The 27,917-nt window shown below is 55.3% G+C and overlaps 1 protein-coding gene across 12 annotated transcripts; it reads right to left on the bottom strand.

Annotated features, from left to right (window-relative positions):
- Window positions 1-878: 878 nt before the first annotated feature.
- RORC (RAR related orphan receptor C) lies at window positions 879-27,917 on the bottom strand. Of its 12 annotated transcripts, none has more exons than XM_055584277.1 (14): window positions 27,813-27,910; window positions 27,304-27,341; window positions 25,090-25,119; window positions 15,560-15,740; window positions 13,290-13,333; window positions 12,952-13,037; window positions 12,526-12,667; window positions 10,758-11,270; window positions 10,296-10,417; window positions 9,319-9,451; window positions 9,044-9,151; window positions 8,751-8,861; window positions 7,166-7,275; window positions 883-4,202 (listed from the first exon to the last, which is right to left on the bottom strand). In XM_055584277.1, exons 4-14 carry the CDS (start codon window positions 15,604-15,606, stop codon window positions 4,041-4,043), a joined length of 1,578 nt encoding a protein of 525 aa, XP_055440252.1. In that variant the 5' UTR covers window positions 15,607-15,740; window positions 25,090-25,119; window positions 27,304-27,341; window positions 27,813-27,910; the 3' UTR covers window positions 883-4,040. The 12 variants fall into 12 exon arrangements, 11 of the variants coding, with proteins under 11 accessions (XP_055440251.1, XP_055440252.1, XP_055440244.1 ...); XM_055584270.1 differs by lacking the exon at window positions 27,304-27,341 and adding an exon at window positions 22,203-22,381 and having other exon boundaries at window positions 886-4,202; window positions 24,812-25,119; window positions 27,813-27,909; XM_055584272.1 differs by lacking the exon at window positions 27,304-27,341 and adding an exon at window positions 22,203-22,381 and having other exon boundaries at window positions 886-4,202; window positions 27,813-27,909.

The raw sequence follows: 27,917 nt of genomic DNA, 5'->3' as shown, positions 1-27,917 counted from the left end.
ATTTGGCCCCCCAGGCTCCACTCATGGCCTCTCTGCCTTCCTCCAGCCTGGCCCAGGGCCTGAGGCCCCAGACTAACACGAGGCAATCTCCCCAGAACGCCTTATGGATGACAGCCAATCTACCATTAAATGTGGCAGAGGATACAGGGCACACGTGAATCCCTCACCAGAGCCCCAAGGGCAGCCCACCTCCTCTGTAGATGACGTTGGGGTGTAAGGGACCCGAGAGAGGCCGAGCATTGTTTGCTTGGTCCTCAGACTTAGGCTTCTCTCATGCCCCTCCATGGTGTCTTGATTCAAACCCCGTGTGGGAGTCTGAGAGAGATCTCTTGTTGTCTTTGGCCTCTGCTGCCTGAGAAATGCACAAGAGACACATTGGGAGCCAGGGAGGCGTAGACGAGTGAGGAGGGACAGTGTCTGACCACATACTGTGGTGGGACTAAGCAGGCCCTTGGCTGGCATAGGAGATCTCGGCACAGGCTGTGTGCCCAGTCTGTCAACTTAAAGTAAGTTTCTGGGTGCCAGGTGCCTGGGAAAAATTAGGAAGATGGTGACTGTGATGACCACTGGAGGCTGAGTGAGGCGACAGAGGAGAAAAGATGCCACGGACCCACCCTGTTCAAAGACCACTGGGACCCCAAGAGAGGGCAAGTACTGGAATTGGCAAGGGATGGCTGCACAGATAGGACAAGAGCGAACTAATGCTCCCTGGGAGGCAGGATGCCTGGGTTTCTTTCTAGCTGCAGATCCCAGTCACCTTTGACCTTTCAGACTTCTGACTTTCTGGGCCCTATGAGGTCAGCTTTCTACCACATGGGCCGTTTTTTCCCAGGTGGAACTTAGGAAAGACAGTTTAAGAGATAGTATGATTTTTTTCCCCTTTATTTCCCACACTATACCCCCTCCCACAAGGATCATTCAGGTGGCTACCCTACAGCTATTTCAGGGGACCATAGTAGTTCAGGAACTGGAGAAAGAGGCCGAAAGAGCACGGGACGTGGGACACTGTTCTGAGGCTTGGGCATGAGAAAGAATGGCCCAGCTGAGGCTACTGAGCAGGCTCCTCTGTTCCCCATCCCAAACTAACAGGTATGGATGGCATGCTAAGAATTCTCCAGGGAGCAATGTCCCACTTCCCTCATCCCTGCTCCCCTCCCGCAGTGCCTGTCCTGGAAAGTCCATCTGACAGCTAGCTCTTTATCACTACTGCTGCAGTTCCTGCTCTTCCTTCTTTCCTGCATTCAGCAAAAGTGCAGTGAAGCGTGTAACCCAGCTTTCCCCCTTCCCACTCTTGTAAGCATCCTCTTAGTCTCCAGAGCCTTCCAGACCAGGGGCTGGCAGGTCCGGCCCCTTCTCTTTAAAGGTGGCTAATGTAATCACAAACTTCCTTTGCTAAGCTCTGTGGCTATGGGACTGGCTCCCAGCCACTTTGCAGGAACAGATAGGTGTCAGAACCCTTCTTTCTCTCCTCATGTGGTCTGGGGTCCAGGGGCATCACCCTCAAGAAGTAGGGGTCTTTCTTCTTCTTGCCTCTGTGTGCCAATCCAGGGACACATTTGATACTGGACAGCCTCTTCAAAGCAGACCTGAGTGAAGCATGGGGAACTACATGGGGGGTTGGGAGGGTGCTCCTGGAGGAAAGGTCTCTGGAATATCCACACTGATTGCAAAATAATCCTTCCCAGAAGTAGAGCGCCTGGGAAATGGAGGGAGAGCTCCTTGGAGTCCTTTTGCCCAGGGGCACCTGGGACATCTTACTTTTCCCATCAAAGTCCTAAGAGGCCAAGATCAATGGTGGGCTGGGAGCAGAGTGGGCACAAACCCTCTAGCCCTCGTGGGTCTGGCCTTGTCTCTGAGCATGTTATGGAGAAGGGCAGCTGCAGCTCCAGGACAGGAGGTGGGGGCACTTACCGGAGAAGCCGGAGGGTGGCATCAAGTTGGGCACCGCATCTGTCCAGGGCTGGGGGCCCGTCCCGTTCAAGCTGCCCCTCGGCCCGCACCTCCCCGAGTGCCTCACTCCCTGCCTGCCCGCCTGCCGGGCCGCTGCTGCTATTGCTGCTGCGGCCGCCTGCTGCCAAGACCGAGGTAGAGAGAAGAGCCAGAAAGCATTTCTCCTTTTTTTTTTTCCTCTCTCTCTTTTAAACCGGGCGAGAATGAGTCTGCAGCAACCCTGTTGGTGCAAAATAAATAAATAAAGCAACCAGGGAGGGCTGCAGCAGTCGCCACTACAGGCTGGCAGTGGAGGGGAGGGAGCGCAGGGGGAGGCTTGGAGCCCCAGGGGTGGGAGGGTTGGAGTCTCTCGGACATCCTGACTCCCCCGAGGAGCTCTGGGGCCGGCCAGGCATTCTCCATAGGGTTGTCTTTCAGTCTCCCAAATGCTGGGCGATTCTGTGCCACCTCTCATTCTAAATGTCCGTGGGTATCATTTGTGGGGAAAGTTCTCAGTCCAGAACGCCCGCTGTGGTGCTTAGTCTGAGATTGCTTCAGTGGGGGAGGGGGGGCATTCCTGATAGTCAGCTCCCTCACCTCTATGGGGGACGGCTCAGGGTGGGGGGCTAGCATCCTTACAGTGTTGATGGCTGCCTGGGCTAGGAACCTGGGTCCTCACGCAGAAATGGGATTTCAGAGCAGCACTAGGATAACCTTCATTAAGGCTCCTCCCACCTGGCACACACACCTCTTGCCTTTGAAATTATTTTATAAAGAATGGCACAGGTTGGAGTTTATGTTTACACTCCCCTGAGAGAAAAAAAAGAAAAAAAAGAAAAAAAACCAAACCTCCTGACCACCTGCTGTTTCCCTCCAAGCAGGGCACACAGCTATTTATAAAACCAAGAGAAGTTCTCGGGCAAGATCACGGTCTTCTCCACCTTGCTGGACCCAGCGGTATCCACGGAGAGAGTGCTGGAATTGCATCTGCTTCCTTTCTCATAACAAGAGCAGGGCTGCAGGGTGGGGACCAGACAACTAGTACTGTTCTTGGCCCTGTTCTTGGCCCTGTGACTGATCAGTGTCCAGCTACCTCTTCTTTTAGGATTTCTTGCAACCGAAGAAAGCTGGGGCTGGCATAGAGTTTGGGCTGCCCCTGGCCTAAGACTGGGGAACTAGAGCACCAGGTGAAATGTTCTGGGGTCCCTCAGGATTGGGACTCTTCCCTGGGGCCGATAAGCTCCTCTGAGCTGTGACCTCGAGGGAGACAGATGGTGTCCGATTAAATGTGTCTACAGAGCCACACGACTGCAGGTTGAGTGTGTGAGTATGTTTCACCTGTCTGTGGATGTGTGTCTCTGACCAATTTGGGTGACCCCTAAAGTCTATTTTTAAAGTGCACATAAGAAGTCTGAGTTCTGTCTGTCTGTCTGTGATGTTCTTGGTCTTCATCATACCCTATCCCTATATCCAAATCCCATAAAATTATCATCCCCAGCCCCTCCCTTACTCCCATCCCATCCTTACCCTTCACATATCCAGTTGTTTTTTTTTTTCAAGACCCCCGAGTGCCTAACCATTTCCTTGCTGAGCTGGGAGGAGGGGTCAGGCAGAAAACCTGGTGATGCAGATTCGTGTTATATGCAGGTCCTTCTGGGCTCCGGCCGCCAGTCTCCAAGCTTGTGGCACCACCCCAGCCAAAGCCCCCGGGGAAGTGCAATGAGGTATTTCAAAGTCCTATTCTTAGCTTCTGAGTCCAGAGTTGAGTTCCATTCATCCAGGGTGTCCTGGAACCCCCTATTGTCCTGAGGATACCTAGGTCCTCCGAGAGGTCCTTGTATCCCACCCCAGGCCTCCCAGAAGCTGGGGGTGACAGGGCATGGGAAAGGAGCCCGGACAAAGCTGAGGCTGGGGACGGAGTCCCTCGATCCCGACCCTCTGGCTCTTGGCCTGCTGCCAGGCAGACTGGTGGGCTGAAACCCAGTCTCAGCGTTTGTTCACCCATCCCCCCACAGTCAGAGACCACCCTCCAGGGGCCACAGGAAAGGAAAAGACCAAGGGAAAGGTGAGCCAGCAGGCTCTAGGAAAGGGAATGGAGTCCCTCCTCCAGGTCACTTGGACAGTCCCTCGGGTGACTCGATTTCAGTGCTGAAGAGTTCCTTGTAGAGTGGAGGGAAAGCAGCTTGGACCACGATAGGGTGGAGATGCTGGAAGGTTTGCAGCTTTTCCACGTGCTGGCTACACAGGCTCCGCAGCTTCCCCTTGGGTGGCAGCTGGAGGTGGGTTCATGGGGAAGAAGGGTGAGTACTGCAGCTCTGTCCTCAGGTCAGAGAAGTCCTCCCATCCTTCCTGGGCTGGGGTAACCCTCTGTACTCTCTCCCTGCACACTCAGCACTTGGGGGTCAGCCAGATCCCATTGGTAGGGGTAGGTCTGTATTCAAGGAACTGGAGGCACGCGAGAACCACAATGGGACAGGAACATGTTTTCTGGCTGAACCCCCAAATGGTGTTCCTGCTACTCCTTAAATGAGCCCTGTTCAGGACTCTCTCACTCTCTTATGCTTTTTAAAAAAATCTTTTTGCCGCGCCATGTGGCATGTGAGATCTTAATTCTCTGACCAGGGATTGAACCCATGCCCTCTGCACTGGAAGCCTGAAGTCTTAATCGCTGGACCACCAGGGAAGTCCCCATGCTTTTATAATAGTGAAAGTCTGTGACTCTCTTACACACTGTTAGGCGCCTGTTTGCCTTCGTTGATGCTGTTCCCCTTACCTGGAATGCCTTTTCAATTCTTCTGTGCTTGGCTAATTCTAACGCCTTCAGTGTTACCTCCTCTAGGACTATTTCCCTGGATTAAGGGTCCCTTCCTTTGGGCTTCCCTCTGTGTAGCACTTAAATCCCATTTTAGGAAAATGATCCAATTTGTCTATCTCTCCAGCCTAGATTTAAGCTCCTTGAGTCTCTCTCCCTCCCTCTCCTCCCCAATCTCTCTGTATCCTCTGTACCTATCATACTGCTTGCACATGGCAAATGCTCAATAACTGTTTCTTTGGACTAAGCATTTTCCAAACAGATACCCAACACTGCAAATAGTAAACCAACATTGCCAGCACTCAGCCAGTGGAGGGGAATGAAAAAGGCCCAGAGATCCGTGAGGAGACAGAGACAGAGAGACCTCACCGGAGAAAGACTGAGAAAACCATTTCTCTTCTGCAGTTTCCTGTATCACCAAGTGAGGCCTAAAAGCACCTCTCACCAGCCACCATCCCTTTCTCCCCAGGTTAGGTATCTAGGAAAGGGACAGTCAGGGAAGAGCAGGCAGCATGGGATCCCTTGATACCTCTTGAATTCATCCTCTTTTCATTCCTCCTGCTTTATCTTGCATTTGTTTGGGCTATTGCAACATTCTTTCATTCATTTTCATTCATTCTTTCATTCATTCTCATTATGTGTGTTGAGAACCTTTTGGCTAGGCACTGTGATGGGCTGTGGTGATGCATCAGTGAATAAAATAAAATCTCTACCTTTATTAACTGTATATTCTAGTGAGGGAGCCAGAAAACAAATATTAGAAAACTTCAGAAAGCTTTTTGGATGGGGTGGTCTGGGAAAACCTCTCCAGAATAAAGGGATGGAGCAGGTTGTTTGGAAAATGAGGGGAAGAAGCATCCAGGCACCTGGGACAGCAGGTGCAAAAGCCCTGAGAAGCAACTCGATGTGTTCAAGGAATAGCAAGGAGACCAGTGCTGCTGGAATGGGTGACTGAGAGGGCAGTGGAAGGAGAGGAGGTGAGCAAAGAAGTCGGGGGTCATGCCATGAGGCCAGTTGGCCACGACAGAGACGCTGGCTTTGATTGTCAGCACGGTGGCAGCTACAGGAGCACTGAGGAGTGCTGTGTGGCTGCAGCGGGACAGACGGGTGGAGCAGGGGTCCAGCCGGAGGCCTCTGTAATGGTTCAAGTGAGCGCTGACAGCAAGAGGGTGATGGTGGGGAGGCGATATATTCCGAAGGTGGATTCCACCAGATTTGCTTTCCAACTGCCCACCCAGGTGGTGCTCCTCCTGAACTATTCTACCAGACTTGAGGTTTATGTAGGGCAGAGACTGTCATTTAAGTCATTTCTGTATTCTCAGCACCCAGCACAGTGCCTGGCACACAGCAAGGGTCCATTGCTTGAACCATTCCATAAATGGTCCCCTTATATTGGTTCCAAATTAAATTGCCTAAAAAATAGCTCTGATGATATCATTCCTCTAGCCTTTGGTGCTCTCCACTGCCTGGAAATAAAGTCTTAATTCTTTAATATGGCATTGAAAGTCCTCTCTGATTTGCTCCCTGACCTAATTTTTAAGGTTGTCTTCTGCTACTTTCCTGCCCCCATCAATCTATCCCAGCTTCCAATCTTAGCATGTAGTCAAAATGTTCCACCAACTATTGTCCATATACACATTGTCTTGCCTCCTTATTTTTGCTCATATTGTTCCCTAAGCCTGGAATGCCTACCCTACCCCTCAGTGCCCGTTAAAATAAATATTTCATGGCCTAGTTTAAATGCCACCTTCACTAGGAAGCATTTATGATCCTCTCTTTTTTCCCTCAAGTTATTTTTAATCCCTATTCCATGCTGTCACATTTCCCCAATATTTCTTATTGTAGTAATATGTCAGGGGCACAGAGATGCAGTAGAAAGAGCCCCGGGACTTGCATTTATCACCCATGATTGTGTAAACTTGAACAAGTCATTCAGGTCTCGTTATCACTACAGGGAGATTTTAACATCTCTCTTACTGACTGAGTTGTCACAAAGATGAGTATATCTGGGAAAGCACGTTGTTAATCACATTATTATTTTATCCCGTATCACATCCTATTCTGCATTAGTCATTGGTATATAAATCTCTTCTTCACAGCAGGTTAAAAACTCTTGGTGGGGGTAAGGACGGCATCTCTGTATCTTTCCACTCACAGTACAAGCAGGTGCTGGTAAGCGGTGGCTCTATTAAACTGAATTGTTCCCTGGAGGTCCCTCCCAATTTCAGGCTCCCTAACTTTTCATCTGTACCCACACAGAAGTGGCTGCTCAGTCCCCATGTCCTGTGCTGTTACAAGCTCTCTCGTCCAAATTAGCTCTCAGGCACTTCCTCCTCTGGACCCTCAGACCCTGGTCCTCGCAAACCCTGAGGTCACAGATCTGGCGCTGGGCCTGACCTCCTCTGTCCCAGGGACTGCTCCTACCTTTGCCAGGATGCCTTGGCGATGAGTCTTGCAGAGATGATGATGAAAGGCCAGCTCCAGATTGCACTGCAGCTGTTCTACTTTTCTTTTCTCTTGGAGCCCTGGCCGGTCTGAAGGAGGGGATGGGACCACAGCAAAAACAAGAAAGAACATGGACATTAACTTCCCCCAAAGGGTGTGTCATTCTGGACATCTGTGCTGAACAGAGATCTTCTTAGCTGAGTGAGAGACAGTGTAGCGGGTGTGGGTGTGTGTTGTTTTGGAGTTGGTAAGCTGTGGGGGCCTTGGGTAGCTCTCTATAAGGAAAACTGGGGGGAGATGAAAGAGATGAGACATTCTGATCTCCCCATTCCAGGCTGCCTTCTCCCTGGTACCTGATATTTCACATAGCTAATTCAGGGCTCTCCACTAAAACTCTGCTGTGGGGAAGAAAAGATCTCCCCCTTCACCCCGACTTGGCAAAGATGGCCCCAGAGAGGAGATGGGTCTTGTGCAGCCACCTAGGTCAGCACTGGGGCTTCCGCAGCAGTCTGTGGCTAACTTCAAGAGACAAACCACTTTTGTCCTGACTCCATAAAATAACCAGAAGTCCTCTTTTCAGTCTTTATTTCCAGGTCAAGGGGCATGTTTCAGTCTGCTCATTGGCAGAGCCAGTGGACTGATAACTTGGTCTCCAAACTCAGGTTAGTAGCACAACCCACTTCCCCAGGTTCTCGAAATCCTTGGCATTCAGCTGGCTCACCCAGGCCACTCCATTCTGTGGAGTGGACATCCAGAGTCCTGCCCTAATGGCAGGTAGCCTTTTGTTTTTATTTCTGGCTCTGTCCTAGGACTTGTGGGATCTTAGTTTGCCCACCAGGGGCTGAACCCGCACCCTCAGCGGTGAAAGCGTGGAGTCCTAACCACTGGGCCGCCAGGGAATTCCTGATGGCGTGTTGCCTTAAATTGAGTTCACACAGAGCAGCGATTCTCAAGCTTGGTGGCACATTACAATAACCTACGAGAGGCTGTGAAAAATTCTGGTGTTCCGGCTGCACCTGAGATCCATGACGTCAGAGTCACAGCACTCATTTTTTAAAGCTCCACAGGTGATTCCAGTGTGGAGCCACAATGGAATCCCTGGCAGGGACTCACATACAGCCTAATTGCTCTCAGGGAAGTGGCTCACTCCCTCTCTTCCTCATGTCTCCCCACTTCTCCAGCACCACCTGAGCATCTCTCTTCCCTCTCTCAGGCTCCTCTGGATCTTTATTTTGACTCATCTTATTTTACAGCAACATTGGGTGGGCTTATTCTGCTTTATAAATACCTTCCCAGATTTAACCACAGCGAAGGTCCATACCCTTCAGTATCCGTCATGCCCCCACCGCCTGCCTGTGGGTTGCAATTTCCTCCTCCAGGGGATCTTCCCGACCCAGGGATGGAAACACACATGTCTTATGTCGCCTGCACTGGCGGGCGGGTTCTTTTCCACCAGTGCCACCTGCGAAGGCCGTTTGAGCACAGCACACAAGGTCCAGACTCTTCAGTACCTTTCGTGCCCCCACCGCCTGACTGTCCTTTGCCCAAGCCCAGTGACACTCACTGGCATTGATGAGGACGAGGGCTGTGTAGAGGGCGATTTCGTCCTCTGAAAAGCGTAAGGCACTCAGGGAGCGGGAGAAGTCAAAGATGGAGCTGATGAGTTCACTGCAGCCTGGGAGGGTGGAAACGAAAGAGTGAGCAAGGTGGCTGAGGCCACGGTGCCCGAGGACACCCACCCCCTTGGTGTCTGGAGCAGAGCGGGCAATCTGTCCTGAAAAGAGGGCGCCCTGGGTCTGGAAGCCTCGGATGGGGTTGGCCTCGGACTCCTCTTGCTCATCTCCCCCTGCCCCTCACCCAAGGCTCGGAACAGCTCCACGCCACCGTATTTGCCTTCAAAAAAGACTGTGTCGTTGTCAGCGTTGTAGGCCCGGCACATCCTGACCAGCACCACTTCCATGGCTCCTGGGGGGGAGTGGGGAGAAACGCAGGCGCGTTGTCACACAGAGCCAGGAATCTGTCTCTGTCCCCCTTCAGCGTCCTGGGTCCCTTAAGGCACCTCCCTCCACGTAGCCCCGCCCATTCCACGCTGGTGCCCCCTACCCCGCGGCCCGCCCGCTCTCCCTGGGCACCTGCTTTGAGTAGCACGATCTGGTCGTTCTGGCAGAGCTCCATAAAGCCCGGGAGCCTCTTAGCGAACTCCACCACATACTGAATGGCCTCGGTGAGTCGGTGGGCACAGCGTCCCCACATCTCCCACATCGACTGCAGAGGAGGAGGGAGGTCCCACTGGAGCTGTCTTTTAGGACCCCTGGGACCCCACCGATGCCCTGGGAGCCCAGACAAAACGGCAAGTACCCCCCACATTCTCAGCACTTGTGTTTTTAGCCTGTTCTTAGCACAACGCACTTTGGGGCCCAGTGGATCTAAATTTGCCTTTGGCTCCACTACCTTGTGGCGTGGAGTACATCTACGAACTCCTCTGTGCTCACTTTCTCAGTCCATTAAAAACAGGAGTGGCAGCCTCATAGGGTGGTTGTTGTAAGGGTCAAGGGTAATTTATGTAAAGTGTTCAGCACAGTGCCTGGCAGAGAAAGAGTGTTGAAACAGATGCTAATGAGAAGTCTGACTACTGTTGATAGAGGAGGAGGAAGGAGAGTATGCTGAGGTCTGTACTTCTAGGTCTGGGTGGTGAAGGACATAGGGTGTGTGTGTGTGTATATGTGTGTGTGTGTTACTCAGTGGTGTTCAACTCTTTGCGACCCCATGGACTACAGCCCTCCAGCCTCTTCTGTCCATGGGATCAAAAATACTGGAGTAGGTTGCCATTGCCTTCTCCAGGGGATTTTTCTGACCCAGGGATCGAACCCAGCTCTCCCCCATTGCTGGCAAATTCTTTACCAATGAAGACCAGGTAAAACAACCATAGGCAGGAGCTAAGGAGAAGCTCTCACCCATCTGCTAGGGTGCCTACTTAAAAGCAGGTGCACACTGTCTCTCTGGGATACCCTGCCTCGGCCCAGCCCACTCATGTGTGCAGGTTGCTGTCTCTGGACTCCCTGGGTAGTGGCAGGAGTCTTTTCTCCCCGGCGCGGTGTCCTGGCCTCACCTTCCTCTGGTAGCCAGCCACCTCCTCTCGTGAGAAGATGTTGGAGCGCTGACGGAGCAGGTCCTCCAGCCGCAGCTGACATGTCTCCCGGTAGGACTTGCAAACGTTCTGCACCAGGTGCTCTGAGGCCAGGGGAGGAAGGCAGAGGTTCCATCTCAGCCAGCTCCTACCTTTCGCATACCAAGGGCGCTCCTCTGCCTGGCCTAGACCTGCTCTGCCTCCCCCCAGACCCTTGTGTATGCTTGGTTTACATGTGATGCTGACTAGGGCCCCCCACTCCATTTTTTTTCCTGCACTGCACAGTATGTGGGATCTTAGTTCCCTGACCAGGGATAGAACCCATGTCCCTGCAGTGGAAACATGGACTTTTAACCACTGGATCACCAGGGAAGTCCCACAGGGCCCCTTTCTTGGAAGCTCCTCCCTCATCTTTCTATGCTCTCCGCTTCCCCAGCTGCTTACCAATCTCTGTCAGGGAAGCATAAGGCACCTCTGGGGTGCTGCGGAAACTGGGGGTGAAGTAGCTGTCCAGGCCCCGTCCTGGCTCCCCAAGCCCAGGACGCCTGGGGTCCTCAGAGTGAAGTCCGCCCCTGTCTGGGGCCAGCTGGCTGCCTGTGCCATAGAAGTTCTCCCTGCCCTCAGCCTTGCCCCGCTCAGGGCTATATTCCAGGTGGTACGAGGCCCCATTGAGCCCAGTCTTGGCCAGGCTGTTGGAGTAGGAGGGCCCGCAGCCTGGAGCCCTCAGGAGACTGGGGGGACAGGCTGAGGCCTCTGGCAGGTCAGGCGAGGAGCCCAGGGGTAGCTGCCCATCCGGGTGCCCCAAGGTGCAGGCGAGGGTGTCTGCTCCTTGGGCTCCCACGGGAGGGGTCTTGGCCGCTTGTTCCCGTTGCTGCTGTTGCCGCTGCTGCAGCTGTTTCTGCACCTCTGCATGCAGGCTGTCCCTTTGCTTCTTGGACATGCGGCCAAACTTGACAGCTGAAAGAGGTCGGGGGATCAGGAGTTTTGGAGGCAGGAGGACATGGCACAGGGCAGAGTCAATAGGCATTGTGACCATTACAGGATTAACTTGCTGCTCCTTGAAGAGCTCACTCCGAGCAGAGCTTCTCCAGTCTGGCCCAGGAGCTTGCCTTCCAGGCATTTTTGTTCAAGACCCACTCCCGCCGACTCCTGTCTGCTTCTGGGCTCTGTCCAGCCCAGGTGTATCAGCAGACGTATCAGTCTTCTGAGCAAACTCTCCCTGCTTGAAACCAGCTTCGACTAAGTGGCAGAATTTGAGCAATGAGTCTGGGCTGAGGAGCCCAGCCTCCTGCTATGGGGCTGGGGATGGCTGAGGAGGGAGCCTCAAGCTGTATTGGGGTCACCTCGCCCAATCTAGGAGGGTCGGAGGAAGAGGAGAGCCGAGAACACAGGTCTCCCTGTGGTCAGGCCTACAGGCTCCCTGGTGACCTAGATACTCACCACAGCCCAACCCAGGCTCCGCGGCTTGTTTCTGAACATCCTCTTCTGCTCTCTCTTTCCTGCCTTTTCACTCGCCCCACCGCCCCTCCCAGGTGTGGGGGCACAGCCCCTCACCCCGCCTGCCCCTTTGCAACCCTGCGTGTTTCCTTTCACTTTGTTATTTTGGGCGCTGAAAAGTGCTGACAGTCTCCTTCTGGCTCCCCATCACCTCATGCCTCCCCCAGCCCCACCCTGGGCTCCTTCTGTGGTGTTGGAGGGGGGAGCAGTTTGGGGGCTGCAAGGGGGCAGTGGCTGAGAAAGATGGAGAAAGGCACCAGGAACAGCCACCCTTGCCAACCTCAGCCTTCCAGGCTGTTCTCAGGGTGATTGTGGTCCCATTCATAGTCACAGCCCTTTGTCCCAAGCTGGAGATAGGGGTATGGGGAGCCAGGTGGAGTTGGAGCAAAGGGGCAGCTGGGGAAAGACGTGGACTGTGGACGGGGATGGGATCTGGGCTGGAGGTGAGTCGGGTGAGGAGAGTCCCTCCCGAGGAAGGGGAAAAGGGCCTAGGAGTTTGAGGAAACAAGGGTTGTTGTTGCAGATCCTGAAGCTGGGGACTGTGAAGACCTTTGATGAGGGCAGCCTGCCCACCCCCACGCTGGACAGTGGAAGAGACCAGGGCCTGCCAGAGGGAAGTTTGGAGGGCAGAGACCCGGAAGGCTGCTGAACCCCGGTCTGGTCAGGCTGCTGCTCTGGCGACGGAAGCCCTGGGGGGCTGCCCACCCGGCCTCACCATCTCGGGACATGCCCAGGGCCAGGCACTTCTGCAGGCGGCAGTGCTGGCATCGGTTGCGGCTCGTGCGGTCGATGGGGCAGTTCTGCTGGCGCGTGCAGGAGTAGGCCACGTTGCACTGCTGGCTCCGGCGGAAGAAGCCCTGGGGAAGGCAGGCGGAGCCCATGGCTGCTGGCCCCGGCAGGGCCGAGGTCAGCCTGAGGGCCTCCAGATCGTAGGACCCCTCAGTTTTCTCTCCTCCATTATAATCTGTCCTGCAGTCGCTTCCCGAGTTGAAGACAAGGCCCTCCGGCACAGGGCTCTCCAGGCAAGGCGCCACTGGGCAGCTCCCTAGCCGTCTCAGGAGACCAGCCCTGCAGGCAGTACGGAGGCCGCCGAGCCCCCTCTCCTATCCTCTGAAGAGACTGTGTATGAGCGAGCACTCACCTTGCACCCCTCACAGGTGATAACCCCGTAGTGGATCCCAGATGACTTGTCCCCACAGATTTTACACGGAATCACTTCAATTTGTGCTGGAAGAAGGAAAGAGCAGAGGTGAGCCTGGGAGCCTTCGGTGCAGCCTACCCCAGCACCTGGGAGGCAGATACAGGGACGTGGTGTGTCCTCTGCTGCCCTACCCCAGTCCTCTTGTAAGATGGAAGACCGGGCTTCCCTGGTGGCTCAGTGGTAAAGAACCCACCTGCCAAGCAGGAGACGTGGGTTCAATCCCTGGGTCGGGAAGATCCCCTGGAGATGAAAATGGCAACCCACTCCGGTATTCTTACCTGGAGAATCCCATGGACAGAGGAGCCTTGGCGGGCTACAACAACTGAACAACAACAATAAGATGGACGAAGGAGTGAATGCCAAATGCCACTCAGCAAAGGATCTGTGGAGGCTGTTTTAGTTTTGCGGAGCGGCTGGGGTTGTACCAGTTCTATGGGGGCAGAGAAAGCAGCTGCAGAGAGGCCACCTGCTCAGCCCTTCAAGATGAAAAGCTCTAAGTTGCCTCCCTCCCGCCTGGGGACCTAGGAGTCCTCACTACACAACACCTGCTTCCCGCCCAGGGGGCTTCCTCTGAGCTGCCCTCCCCCCGCTGGGGCTTGGGCCCCCAGGGCAGACTGTGGGGCCTGGTGGGAAGATGTGGTGCACCAGGCGGGAGGCACCTGGGGGCCAGGTAGAGCTGCCTGCCATCCTCAGCCGGGCTGTGAAGGCTCAGGGAGGGGCTGTGCAGAGACTGGGGGGCCAAGAGGGCAGGGTCACAGGGTGGGGCCCAGAGAGGGTAGAGAGAAGCCAGATGGAGCCCAGGAAAGTGGGGGCAGCAAGCCAGCTCTTCTGGATGTCTGAGAGCCAGGGAGCAGATCAAACAGAGCTCCCAGGTTCCTGGCCCAGAGCAGAGGGTGGCTGTGTATGGATACTTACGTGTGAGTACGCGGGCCTCTGCCTCCAGCTGTGTGAGCCCAAATCATGAATGTTAACACTGGCTGGGACTAGAGACCATCAGATCATTCAGATCTCTTTTTTTCCTCTTTACCGAGGAAGGAATAGGCCAGATGAGATCAGATGGTTGGCCCAGGTTCACAAAGCTAGCTTACTCAGGAGCTGGGTCTATCTCCCAGTTCCCCATAGCTTTCCATTCTGCTGATCCATGTCTGTGATTTCAGGGGCACACACATCAGTGGGCATGTTGCCTGCTTGAAGGGGTGCTCGTGTGTGCATGTGTGTGTGTGTGTGTACATGAAAGGTATATGTGATTCACGAGGCAACAGGCATAGCTGCTTGAGCCAGTGTGTACACTGTGCATATTTGTGTTAGTGTTTGTTCACTGGCTGCCAGGACCCTCCCCCTCTCCCACTAAGCTCATTGTAACCTACCTCCCTGGTGCCTTCGCTGTGGATGGTTACTGGCCCCAGGACCATTTCTACTTTGCCCCATCCTTGTCAATGCCCACAGTTCCCTGCTAAGTTTCAGGGATGAGCCGCCGGCCTCCCCACCAGCCAGTCTTTGGAGGGACTGGGCAGGGATGGGTTCCCTTTCAGGTGTTTTCATCACTCCTAAGGGCATGCGCGTCTCTCCTCTGCCGTTGCTGACCTGCTGCCTCCCCTCTGAGGGAAAATGCCTGGGATGGCTGCTGCTGCTGCTAAGTTGCTTCAGTCGTGTCCGACTCTGTGCATAGACGGCATAGACGGCAGCCCACCAGGCTCCCCTGTCCCTGGGATTCTCCAGGCAAGAACACTGGAGTGGGTTGCCGTTTCCTTCTCCAATGCATGAAAGGGAAAAGTGAAGTTGCTCAGTTGTGTCCGACTCTTTGCGACCCCATGGACTGCAGCCCACCAGGCTCCTCCGCCAATGGGATTTTCCAGGCAAGAGTACTGGAGTGGGTTGCCATTGCCTTCTCCTGCCTGGGATGGAGCAGGATGTAAAAGCGGTCTAGGACCGCAGGTCCCCCTCATCTCTGATTCCAAGGGTCAGAGGAAGCAGCCGCCGCCTGCAGGGCAAATCCAGTGCTGTGAACTCTCTTCTGGCCTAGGCCTGGACTCTGGTTGTGGTGTAGGGCCTGCTGATGTGAGGTGGGGAGGGTGACCATGGCTTGCCCACTACTCCCCCAAATATTGTTTTTGTCACCCTTAAACCATCATCCCCTCAGGCTAGCCTAGACCTGAGTCAGAGTAAGCAGCTGCCTCTCATGGGGGACAGGGTGTCTGAAATCTGTCCATTAGAAACTCGAGTCTCTCCTGACTTGAGTTCTCAGGCAGTCCCACTAGCCTGCCCAGCACCCACCCAATAGGCTGTCCTGATCATCTAGGACAGATGGCAAGAGAGCTTTCAGATTCTTTCCAGTAAATTAAGAGCAGATGGGAATGAATGGAGGGAAGAGAGAACAAGGGAGGACTGGATCCCTAGAAAAGGGGCAGAGAATGCAGTGACACCTTCACATCTTAGCCACTGGATCCTCTAGGTCTCAGTGCCCTTGTCAGTAAAATCAGGGTCAGCACAGCCTTCGTGGCCGGTGCAGGGGGTGACGGGTTTTAGCGTAAGGGGTACATGGACTCACCCGAGGAAAGTGCCTTGCAGCTGGAAACACTGTGTGCTGGCTGCCATTGAGCACAGCGGTGGGAAGAGAACCCTGAAGGCGTTTGAGGCCCAAGAGAAGTACTTGTCTCCTGTGGAGTCGGCTCTTGCCTCTCCCCAACAAGTTCCCCTCCAGCATTGTGGGATCTCACTCCTCAGTGGCCCTAAGCCCAGAGAGGGCAGAAACCATCGTGGGTCACCCAAAAAGTAAGCGGGAGGGAGACTAGGCCAAGCCACAGTAGGAACTTGGGCTCCAGCCCAGCACTCAACCACAGGCCTCCCTGCCTCTTCCCTTCTCCAAGAGCCACATCCGTGTGCGTGTATGCGCTGACCACACGGCTGACCCAGACACGTCTCTCGGCCCCACCGCCTGACCCACTGCTGGTCCCAGCCCCAGGAACCTCACAACAGTGTCACTGAGACCTTGCCCTTTACATAGGACGATGTGGCCAGCCACAGACCACCTTCACAAATACCCGTGTTTGGGGGAGACCAGAGTTTGGACCCCAGCCACTGGGCTAGCAACCATAGTCCCACACTCCCCAGCCACAGTCTGAGACAGAGGTACAGAGTGAGACAGGCACACAGGGTCAGGGGTTTTGAGCTGGACCTTCCAGCCTCTCAGCTAGAGAGACCAAGAGATTCAGGACCAGGAGACGACAGAGACAGATGCAGAGATGGAGAGAGAACCCCGGAAACACAGAAAAAACCCACACTCGTGTCCTGCTCCCATGCCCAAGGCCTGGCCCTGTCAGCACGGTCAGGCCCTCTTATCCTGCTCCTCCCTCCTGGCCCTGCCACCTGTACCCCGGCCATGCCATCTACCCAAAACCTCAAAGAGAAAGTACCGGTGCACACGAGTGTGACTTGTGGAGGAGGGGCGGGGAGAGGACGGGAAGAGGACCGGCAGAGGTGGCGGTGGGGTGAGCTGGAGCTGAAAAACACCTTGAATACCTCACCTTTGCAGCCTCCCCCCATGAGCCCTGTCCCTGAAGCGGCTGCTGGTGGGAACCCAGGTTGGGGAGGGGAGCTGAGTAATCACAGGATTACTCAAGCTGTTTCCCAGGAGCCTGGCCTGCCAGGAACTTACCACCTAAGGGCCTAACAGTGCCAGGAACTAGAACTAAGCAGAGGTCAGGAGCCTCGAGGTCAACCCCTGCAGCATGGCTCCCACAACAGCCCTCACTCTATCCGCCCTCGCCTGCTGCTTCAGGAAGATCTGTGTAGCTCACTGTGGTTCTCTCCCAGTTCAGTTCAGTTCAGTTCAGTCGCTCAGTCGTGTCCGACTCTTTGCGACCCCAGGTTCTCTCCCAGGGCCCCTCAATTCCAAGGAGGGAGACGACGTGCCCGCGTACACATGATACCTCCTGAAACCACCTAGTGATTGCATGACCCTAGACCTCTGAGTCGCCAACAAGATCCCCTAGGGAGCTAGTTAAGATGCAGGTCCCTACTCAGGAAGTCGGAGGGCCCCAGGTTCTGCATTTGAACAAGCTCTTAGTTGGTGCCCAAGCTTGCTGGTCCTCACCCTACATTTCTGAGTAGCAAGAATGTAGTCCCTCTTCCTGCTTCTGCCTCTTTCTGGGGCATAAGGGTGGGGCTGGTGGTCTCCTCCCCAGCTCATTCTTTTATCTGCCAACCGGTGTGACTTCTAAAACTTCATTCCAACACAGTACTAGAAAAAGAAAATGAATCTCTTCTGGACTGCTTTGGGGATTGAAGGATCCCCAGGGAGCCTCCTCTGAGCACCTCCTATGTGGGGAAATACGGTAGAGACAAAGTAGGCTGTCCCCCTCCCTCTAGCCTCCTCTAATCTCACCCTTCTCACAGCTGCAAGATTCATTGATAGCGCTCTTTGAATGCATCCCGAGCTTGGCCCTGTGCCACCTTAGAAAGCCAGCCCTGGGCCCTGTCCAGGTGCCCTATGCCACAGAGAGGAAGTGGTAGGAGCAAAGGAGGGGCTGCAACCCAGGGAGATCTTTCCCCTCAAACCCTAGAACCACCCCAGCTCTGGCAGAGAAAGGTGCAGACAGAGGCACCCTGAGGTCCTCATCTTCCCCTGGTGCTCTATCTGCCCAAGGCTAGGCTTTTCCTCTCTCCTCTTTCTCTCTCTTTTTCTCCAGAGGACATTGATTAAGGATGATGATGACAGGTGGCATCTTCCCAGGTGGCAGAGTGGTCAAGAATCCACCTGCCAATGCAGGAGACACAGGAGACATGGGCTCGATCCCTGGGTCAGGAAGATCCCCTGGAGAAGGAAATGGCAACCTACTGCAGTATTTTTGATCCCATGGACAGAAAAGCCTGGAGGCTACCCACCCCAGTATTCTTGCCTGGGAAATTCCACAGACAGTGGAGCCTGGCAGGCAACAGTTCATGGGGTCACAAAGAGTCAGACACGACTGAGCAGCTGAGCACACACAAGGATGGTAGACATAAGCGTTGGCTGAGTTCTTACTCTGTGCCAGGCTTTACATACATTTTTCATTTAATGACCACGATAATCCCGTGAAGTAGGTACTCTTTGTATCGTCCCCATTTTAAGAATGAGAAAACTGAGTCCAGGGGAGAGTGAGTGGCTTGACCAAGGTTGCACACGCTTGCTGGTCCTCACCAGAAGTGGGAGATCTGGTATGCAAGCCCAGGTCTCTGTAACCTGAGAGCCAGTGTCCCCAACCATTGAGCCTTTCACTCTAGAAGGATGAGACACCCAAATGCACTAGGCAGATTGTGGGTGGGGGCATGTTTACCGGCTGCAGCAGAAGTGCAAAGTGAGGGGGGTGGGCTAGGACCAGAATTCAGGGAGGACACCCATGGAACTAAAGCCGGGCCTCATGTCTAGTCTAAAGATCCAGAGAGTCATTATTCCCTCTGTCCCATACCTTCTCCTGTGGTGTCAGCCCCCTCCTGCCTTTAACCATGGTTCGCCCACCCCAGCCGAGCTCCTGATTTAGGACCCCTCGCAGGACCACAGCTCCTCTGGCCTGTGGTCTGGCTTTCAGGTCAGGCATCCTGGCAGGCCTCTTTGCAGAAACCAGTGAGTGAGTGAGTGAGAAAGGACTGTATCTCTTTTCTTAGCTCAGGGGCCCTCACCCCCCAGCTCCAACTCAGTCCCTCTCCCCACAGAGACCACACCTCCGGCCAGGGGATCCCTGTGTACCCCAGCCGGCCACCAGCCTCCCTCCTTTCTCAGCTCTCAGTTCCCGCAGCTTCTGCAAAGCTGGAAACCACGGCGGTGGGCTCCCGCCACAAAGAGCAGGAAGGGGAGGGCAGGGTGGGGGTCAGAACAGAAGCCGCTGTACCTGGCGAACGCTCCTGCCTGCCCTTGGTGAAAATTTTCTGCTGATACACCCAGGTCCCAGGGCTGAGAAAGTAGTGAAGCTAAAACTCAGGTGGGCGAGGGAGAGTCTGGGGTTTTGAAAAGCTACGAAAGCCAGCCAGCCACCTGAAACCCCCTCCTGGTGCCCCCGCCACCCCCGCAGTCTGGGACAGGAGAAAGGAGGGGAAACAAAAGAATTGAGTGAAAACAACCAGGGGATGGGGGAGGGGATGAATCACCAGGAGGAAGCAGTAAGGAGCAGGAGCCCAGACCCACCGCCAGCAGCCTTCCCGAGGCTCGAGTCTCCTTCTCCAGAGGCTCGAGGGCCTCTGCTGCTGTGGGAAGGCCAGGGCCCCCCAGAAAGACCCAGGCTCTGGCCCCGTGGCCCAGCCCTGCTGCCGTCCCTCCTCCTAGATGGATATCTCCATCCTTTCTGAGCCTGGAGTCCCATGGAGGGGGCAGCTGGAGGAGTGGAGATGAGATCTCAGAAAGGACTAGTTATTGGAGGAGACCCCAGGGCTGCTTCTCTAGGAGAGCTCTCAGCATGGGAAAGTCCCTGTTCCCTGTCTGAATCAGGGGACAGGGGCAGGGGAGCGGGAGGGAGCCCCTGGGAGGGGCAGCCACACCAATACCCATGTTTCATGGTGATGGGACAGGCTGGGGTGCTCCCACCTTCTAAAGCCCTGAGCTGGAGGTGTTTGGGAGTCCTGTTAGGAATGGGCAGAGAGAAAAAGCCAAAGGTACAACAGCGATTCGAGGAAGGAGGGGGCCCTTTGAATGGCCCTGAGCTCTCTGGGTGAGGTCTGTGGAACCCTGGGACTTGGACTTCTTTCTGGTTCACGGGTCCTCCTCATCATGACCAGACTTGAGGAAGATCAGGGCACAACAAAGACGAGAATGCAACCTCATAGCCCTTGCCCTCCCACCTCCCCATCCAGGCCTAACGCCAGGGCCTTCTGTCTGTTGGCTCCACTCCAGCCATGCCCTGGAGTGAGCTGACGGGGCCACCCTCCCTCTGGCTGGCTGGGGAGCTCTTCTGGCTAATGGATGTTTCCTCTCTCCTCGGCAGCAGGTCATGATGGCAGAGTCCCTATCATTCTTTCGGAGCTTCTGTAAATTCCATCCCTCCCACTTCTGCCTTCCTACACCTGATCTATATTCAGTGTCTCCCCTCTCCTGCCCACCTTCTTTTCTGTCTGTCACCCCCTGGGTCTGTGTGCCTTTCCATCTTCTACACTTCAGTCCTGTCTCAGGCTACACGTTGTAATGTTTTGGCTCTCCTGGTATTTCTCCAGTTGTAGCTCTATCTAGACATCACTCTCTCCCCATGTGTTTCATAGATCTTCTGTCATTTGAGTTTGGCCTCTGCATCCCTCTTTATTTCTTGGTCTGGTTCCTTTCTTCTTCATCTTTTTCTTTTTTTTTTTTAAATTTATTTGGCTGCACTGGGTGTTAGTTGCAGCATGCAGAATCTTTTATTTTCAACATGTGGGATCTAGTTCCCCTACCAGGGATCGAACCTGGGCCCCCTGCACTGGGAGCACAGAGTCCTAGCCACTGGACCACCAGGGGAGTGCCACTGGTCCGTTTTCTGCTCCTGGTGTGTCTGGACCTTGGTCTTTGTGTGGGTCACAGTTCCAAGCCCCCAGTGCTCTGCCCGCCCCAGAGAAGGTCAGAGGACAGGGAGGTAGCTGGAACTCACGAGGGGCTATGAGGTGCCCAGAGACGTCCTAGTGAGAAGGACCGGCGGCACCAACCCCAGATGGGAGGAGACCCTCTCCAGCCTACCAGCTTGGTGGGGGTGGGTTTGTCATGTAGACCTGCTCTGTTCAGTGTCTCCCCTGTTCAGTCCCGGGCTCTCCTGCCCTCCTGCCCTGCTGCCAGGCTCTGAAGCACATCCGACCATTGCTTCTTCCCAAGGTGGATTGGCTGATTTGAGACCATTTCTGGGAAGACTAACCTTTGCTGCTACTGGGAAGAAGCCAGAAGGGAAACTGAAGTTTGGGTCTCTTCACCCCTCCTGGCCGCCCCCGCTTGGACGCCTGCACAGGAGTCTCCACCCCAAGTGTGGAGGTGAAGCTCTTTCCTTTCCTTGGCCACCTCTCCGTGTCTCCTCTAAGTTCCCTTCACTACTCTGGGGGATGCTTCACTTGGAGACCACCGCTCTCTGCTTGGTCAGAACGGGAGCTTCTCTGAAGTTAGTTTTGTTTTTAAATTCAGCTTTTTTTAAAATAAGAGAGGGGGGCGCAATGACTTGCCTAAGGACAAGGCTAGTCAGGGACAGAGGTGGCTCAGAAGCTGGTATTTAGACTCAGCCCGTGGGTTTTTCCAGTATAATATGGACTCTCTTTTGTGGGTTGTGGGAAGACCTCCAGTTGAGGCTGGGGGTGCCTCCTGCCTCAGGCCACAGGGGTCCAGGGCTTCCCTTTTCGTCCTTCACCCTATGCTCTGGGAGGTTCTCTGGCTCCCCACATGAGGGCAATTTGCCCACCCTGCTCTGCTGGAAGGCACAGGGACCCCAGACATCTGCCCACCAGCTGTTGGCCCCTGGCTTTGGGCCAGGAAGCCAGTAAAGTTGAAGGCTTTTTGCTCTCATCTCTACTGCCTGATCCTACTCATCAAACGGGCATCTGAACCTGGGATGAGGGGTCTCTCTCTCATACACACACACACACACACACACACACACACACACACGGCACCCTGGCTGGATTCCACTTGGTCCTCATGATCCTGCAGTGGGCAGGGAGTGTGATGGCTCAGAGGCCTGGATGCTGGGGTTCTGACCCCCTCTGCCAGCTGCCCTGTCTTTACCCTTGCCAACCCGCTGCTTCAGGGCACAGCGGCTCCTCTGGCCTCCTTTCTCACCCTGCCCACAGGTAGTTTGGAGGCGTGGAGGGAAACACTGCAGTGGGTGCCGGGACAGCGAGTTTGGGCTGCCTGTTAATTACCGGCCTCTACCTACTACAGCTGTGTGATCTAGGGGCGAAGCACTGGGCCCCTCTGGGTCTCAGTCTCTTTTTGTAAAACAAGGCGCGGGGCACCTCACCTACTCTGGGAGATCCTTGCCAGAGCCCATGACAGAGGAGTTCCTCAATAGTCCCTTTACTGCGACTGCTCTAAGAGAACCATTTGAGGAATGAGACTCCACGACTACTCCATCCAACAGATCCTAGCCTTGACCAGGACACACCCTGCCAGGGAAGAGCACTCGGCTTTTGCCCACACTGTTCCCTCCTTCTCAGGAGGCCCCAGGAATGATGATGGGCCCCAGGCTTCCCCGCTCCCAGGAGGCCCATTCACTTACTTCTCATGACTGAGTCCTGGGCTTTGCCGCCTGGGCTCCCTGTCCTTCTCAGCCGGGGTGGTCCAGGGATGGGGCGCAGCTGACAGCAGGGGTGGGGGCCAGGCCCTCTTGGCAGAGCCTCAGTCCGCAGCTCTGCACCTAGCTCTCCCCCAATGCTTCTGGGCCGGGGGGTTTAAGATCTGCACCACACAGGTGGCCGAGTGACAACCCCCCCCAACTCCACCCCCCAACCCCCCCTGGGGTGCAGTGGGTAGGATGACAGGCGCCCCATGTGGCCAATCTGGGCCTGGGGCAGAGTGTGAGGGGCGGGGCAGCCAATCGCAGGGGGCGTTGGAAAATTCCAAAACCACAGGCGACAGCCACACGCGTAAAAGCTGTTTCCACCCGCCAGGGTAGTTCTGGCTGGGGAGCCGGAATGGAGCTCACACGAGCCTGGGGCCAGGTCCTTACTCCCCCTCCCCCCGAGGATCCCCGAGAGCCTGACCCTCTTTGCCAGGTGACTCCAGGGACGGGGCTATTTCTAGAGGTAAGTCACAGAATGTCTGCCTGGGGCCACCTGCCACCCTGTGGACTGCCAACAGCCGTGCTCAGTGAGATGCAGTCTGGGAGGCTGCCCACCACCCACCACGCTCATGCCCTCCTTGCACACGGTACATGCCCTGGGCTAGGGCATAAGTGATTATAGTAGCAGCAATAACCATCAGACAAATGCCACTATCTGTAGGAGGGATTAGTCGGTCAGAAATTTCCTCAGGAGCAAAACTGCCGAACTTGGAATGAAGATGATGTTAATAATAATGCTTAACCATGTGCCAGAAACGGTTCTTAAGGCTTTATGTGGATGATCTAATCCTCACAGAAAGCTTTATGTTGTAGGTACCATTATCCCTACTTCAGAGATGAGGACAGTGAGACACAGAGAGGTTAAGTAACTTGTCTGAGGTGACATAGCTAGCAAAGTGGTGGAGTCAGGACTCAAAATCAGGGTGTTTGACCCCAGATTACACTTGAGAAATGGGAAGCTTTCTCTGGTTCAGGTCTGCTTAGGAGGGTCTCCTGCTATGGGAGTCTCTGTAGAGTTTCTTGGTCTTGGAATCCTTCTCTGGGGTCCATCAACCTCAGAGGCCCTCTCAGCCTCATATCTGCTCTGTGGGCACCTCAGCCTCGGGGTTCCCTCTTCAGGACCCCTTAGTAATCAGGTGCCCCTCTCAGTCTGGGAGTCCCTCTTGGGCGTCTCCCTTCCTGGGGTTGTCTTGGAGGCCCCTTTTACGACTGTCTCCACTTCCAGAGCCCACTTTTCAGAGTCTCCGGGCCTGGAGGAGGCATTAATCTTTCCTGGATTATCTGGGCCAAACCTCCTAAGAGGCCTCTGATCTTGCTGGGACTCTAATGGCGCCTGGCACAGGCCTTTCCCCACTGGCCTTCCTTGGGCACTCAGGAGCTGGCAGTGGGTGGGGGAGGGGCTGTCAGCCCATGTTCTCCTGAGGACCCTCACGGGTGGGGGTGGGGTGGAGGTATGGTTGCACAGGGCCGGGGGGTTGGAAGGGGGTGAGGGGGTGTGGTCCTGGCCGAGGTTTCTGTGGTAAGGGGTTGAGGGTAGGAATGGCGTTTAGCCTCTTCCAGTTCCAGATGCTCCGAAAGTCCCCCTTCTCCCCCCCACCCACATATGGTCCCTGGCCCCCACCTCCCTCAGCTCACCCGCGTCACTCCTTGACCCGCTTTCCTCCCAGGGCCCTGCTCAGCATTTCCGTGGGGCCCTGTGGCTAGGGGCAGGCGAGGCACTGATCAGGATTGTGCTGAGCAAAGCAACCCCCCACTCAGAAGGATGTAGCCTCCTGGTGGCCTCCCAGCCCCTATCTGACCAGCTCAGGGAGGAGGGTGATGCTTGGGCCCTCTGAGATCTCTCTGCTCGGAACAGGGAGCTCTAGGCCATGATGGCAGCAGAAAGAACTGCAGTGAGCTCTCAGGAGAAACTGGTAGGCAGTCCAAGGGGGGGCCATGGAGAAGGGCAGGTGACCACTCATGCCCTGGAGTGGTCCTCCTCAGTTCAAGGATTCTGAGAAGGCATCCTGGGCCTGGAAGGGCACGTTGATGGGACATGAGCTTTGAGACCAAGGTGCAATGGGTGCATTTTCTGGGGGTGTAGCCTCTCTTATGAAGTAGGAGGATAGATCTGATGAGTTGAGAGTTCCCAAGAGAAGGTATTCCTTGCTAGTATCCATTGGTAAGTCCTTCCTGGGCTCTAATCCCTTCCTCACATGTTGCAGCCTCAGTCTTTCAATGTCCCCAGGACCCAGAGTGTTTCTCTCCACGTGTTTCCTACCAAGATGAAGGCTTTCCTGTTCTCCTGCTCTGCACAGGCTGGCCCCAGGCCTGTTCATGCCTTGGGATGTGTTAACCACAGAGACACACAGCAAACCTGACTCTGCCGCCACAAAGCCTGGTGCAGGCACCCTGAGTCCCTGAGGCCACCCTGCCTCAGCATCTCCCTGCCTGACCTAGGATCTCCGCCACCGCCCACCCCCCGCTGCCCCACCCAGCATCTCCTGTGCCTCTGTCCAGCAGCTCCCTCTCCTTCCTGTGGCTCCCTTTCACTGTCCTCTCCTTACTTCTTTGCGACACTCCCTTGCACTTTTCAGGCTTCTCCGTTATCGCCTCCCTTTGCCCCCCATTCTTGAGGTTTCATCACTCCTCCTCCTCATCTCCTCATGTCCCTGGTTTTTCAGCTCCACCTCCTTTCAGATCTGGCCACCTCTGCCCGGTTGCTCCAGCTCCGTGCATGCAAGGCATGTGCCTTGCTTTTACATGGACCTCCTGGCGCTCTTGCTGAATTCTTTGCCATCTCTCCACACCCCAGCACCAGTTCCTGCCCCAATCCTCTACTCACAGGTGTGGGTCTTCTTTGCAGCCAGCAGCTCTGTAAGGAGAAGAGAGGGGGTCAGGGCCAAAAGTTGAGAACCACGGAGGATCAAGAGATCCTCCCCAATGCTCAGGCCCTCACCCCTACCCCAGTCCTTCCTGGAAGAACCTGGCGTCTGAGAAGGTGGGACCACCTCCACTGCACTGCGCTCTTCACTCTGCCCTACAGTCATGCGAAGCCTCTTCAAATCCTGAAATGTGCCAGGCTCCTCGCCACTCTGGGACTTCCCCACATTATTCTTTCTGCCTGGAAGGCCCTTCCCTGGCCCCTCCTCAATCTAGACAACTTTTCATCCCCCAAGTTCCCAATCAGGTCTGTTCCCCAGAGAAGCCCTCCTGCCCTTGCGCTGACACCCTCAGCTCCAGCAGCTGATTTCCTGGCACTCATCACATCATCTCACCGCTATAACTGTTCATGATCTAAGAAGAGGGAGCTTTCCTGCTAGACAGTAAGCCCTATGGAGGCAGGGACTGTGTCTGCCTTGTTCATATTGTTACTTTGTAGTGCCTGCCCCTTACAGATACACAGTAAATATTCTGCTGGCTGCACAAGCATGCTCAGTCGTGTTCAACTCTGCAACCCTACTACTGTAGCCTGCCAGGCTCCTCTGTCCATGGGATTTTCCTGGCAAGAATATTGGAGTGCGTTGTCATTTTTTCCTCCAGGGGAATCTTCCTGACTCAGGGATCAAACCTGCGTCTCCTGCATCGTCAGGAGAATTCTTTACCACGGAGCCAAGCAGCCAGAGTTAAAACTCTTGGTTGCTTGTTTGTGCCCGCAGTACCTGGGAATTTCGAGGTGTAGGGGTTGAGGGTAGGCTAGTGAGGGTGTTAGAAGGAAGAAGAGAGAGCTTAGAAGGAAGAAGGGAGAGCTGCAAGCACAGACACCCCCAGCACACACACTGCCTCCTGCAGGCTCTGGCTCCACTGGCCCCCCAGCCTGCAGAAGAAGGAATGCCTCCTGCTGTGTGTGGCTGGTCCAGGTGAAGAGAAGGCTGTAGGGAGCACAGATGGGTTGATGTGGGAGGGAGGCAGGGAGGCACAGACCTCAAGAGGAGCAGCTGCTGAGGGGGAAGCCTTCAGCTAGAGCCTGGTTGGAGCAGGGAAGAGCATGTCATTCATTCATATGGTTAACTTTTATTAAACACTTATCAAAGGAGTCCCTGTGAAGAAGCTTCCCCTGCCAGACCTTACTGCATTTTGTACATCCACACAGCAGCTCCTCACAGAGTGCAAGGCCAGTCTTTCATTTCAGTAAACGCTGCAGGCCTGCCTTAAGCCCCCTGTATTTCCCCTGACCTCTGACTGTGCTCTCCTGTTACTTTTTCCTTCTACTTGCCCAGTGGGCTTCCCTAGTGACTCAGATGGGAAAGAATACGGGAGACCTGCAATGCCGGAGACCTGGGTTGGATCCCTGGGTTGGGAAGATCGCCTGGAGGAGGGTACAGCTACCCCCTCTAGTATTCTTGCGTGGAGAATCCCCATGGAAGAGGAGCCTGGTGGGCTACAGTTTATGGGGTCGCAAAGAGTCGGACACCACCGAGCGACTAAGCACAGCACTTGTCTAATGCTCAGCATCTTTCCCTTCTGCTCACCCTCCCGGCTCACACACTGTCCCTGTGCCCAGGAGATGCCCCCTGTAAGCCAGTTCCTCCACTGGACTGGGTGGGAGTGATGGACTTGAAGGTCTGGGCTCAGCTGGGGTGGGGTAGGGTGGGGGGAGGACTGCGCAGAGAGGGAGTGGCTCCATCCGGCCCCTCCCGCCTGCCGCCAATCCTGCCTGGCCCCACCCAGCTTCCTCCCTGACGTGGCACCCTCTCTCTAGCCTCTAGCCTTGAACCTCACAGCAGGCCTCGGGTGGGGTAGCTCCCCTTGCTTGCCCCGGCAGTGGAGTTCTTCCTCCACCAGGTGGCCCCACCACTTTTTGCCTCAGGGCTCACACCTGACCTAGCATGTGGCCATGGGATCCCGCTGAGCGGTCTCTGAGTTAGATCCTCCGTGCGGCCAAGGACTGCCTGACTCTCCACACCCCCCGGTCCCTCCTGCTACCCCTGGCCGAGCGTCCCACATTTTCTGCAGAAATGAAACCGCATCCTCCACCCCACACCCTGAGCCAGTGGGGAGCAAAGTGCTGGGGGTGGGCGTGGGCACCGGACAGGGTTTTATTGCTTGCTTCCCTGACCTTTGTCATCTTTAGAGGCAGGACGGCTTCCTCCGTCGCTGAATGAACAGAAGGTGGAGTGGTCGGCCTCGAACTGCTGTCTGGGGTCCCAGCCAGATGAGCAGTGTCCGCCCCTCCTCCCAGGGGGCGCTCTCACTTGAAACCAGACCCTGCCCACATGCTGGCCCTTCCTCCCTCCAGTTTGCCTGACTCTCTTCTCTCCTCTCCTCCCCCAGGCCACCTGTCTCTTCCTTCTTCACGGCTCCCTTTCTTTCCCCTCCATGTGCTTCCTGCTTCTCCTCCTCCTCTTTCTCTCCTCTGTCTGGTCCCCAGCCCTTCCTCCCATGTCTACTTCAGTCTCTATCAAGACCTGTCGTGTCTCACTGGCCTACCCTCCCCTGCCAACCCATCTTTCTCTCCTCTCTTCTCTTGCCCCAACCCTCTCACGTCCCGACCAGCCCCTTCCCATCTCTCCCCTGCACCTCCTGGGAGCCCCTTCCACCTGCCTGTAAGGCTGCAGGGCCTCTTACCCTGCGAGGCTCGGTGGTGTCTCTGTGGGGCCCTGTCCATGGGGCAACTCCCTTGGTGCCGTCCTTGCTGCCCTGGCTGCCCAGGAGGGCAGGGAGCAGGGCCCA

The sequence above is a fragment of the Bubalus kerabau genome, chromosome 6 (assembly GCF_029407905.1).
Source record: "Bubalus kerabau isolate K-KA32 ecotype Philippines breed swamp buffalo chromosome 6, PCC_UOA_SB_1v2, whole genome shotgun sequence".
NCBI lineage: Eukaryota > Metazoa > Chordata > Mammalia > Artiodactyla > Bovidae > Bubalus > Bubalus kerabau.
The sequence above is the reverse complement of the archived record's forward strand: the minus strand, read 5'-3'. Positions and strand labels throughout refer to the sequence as shown.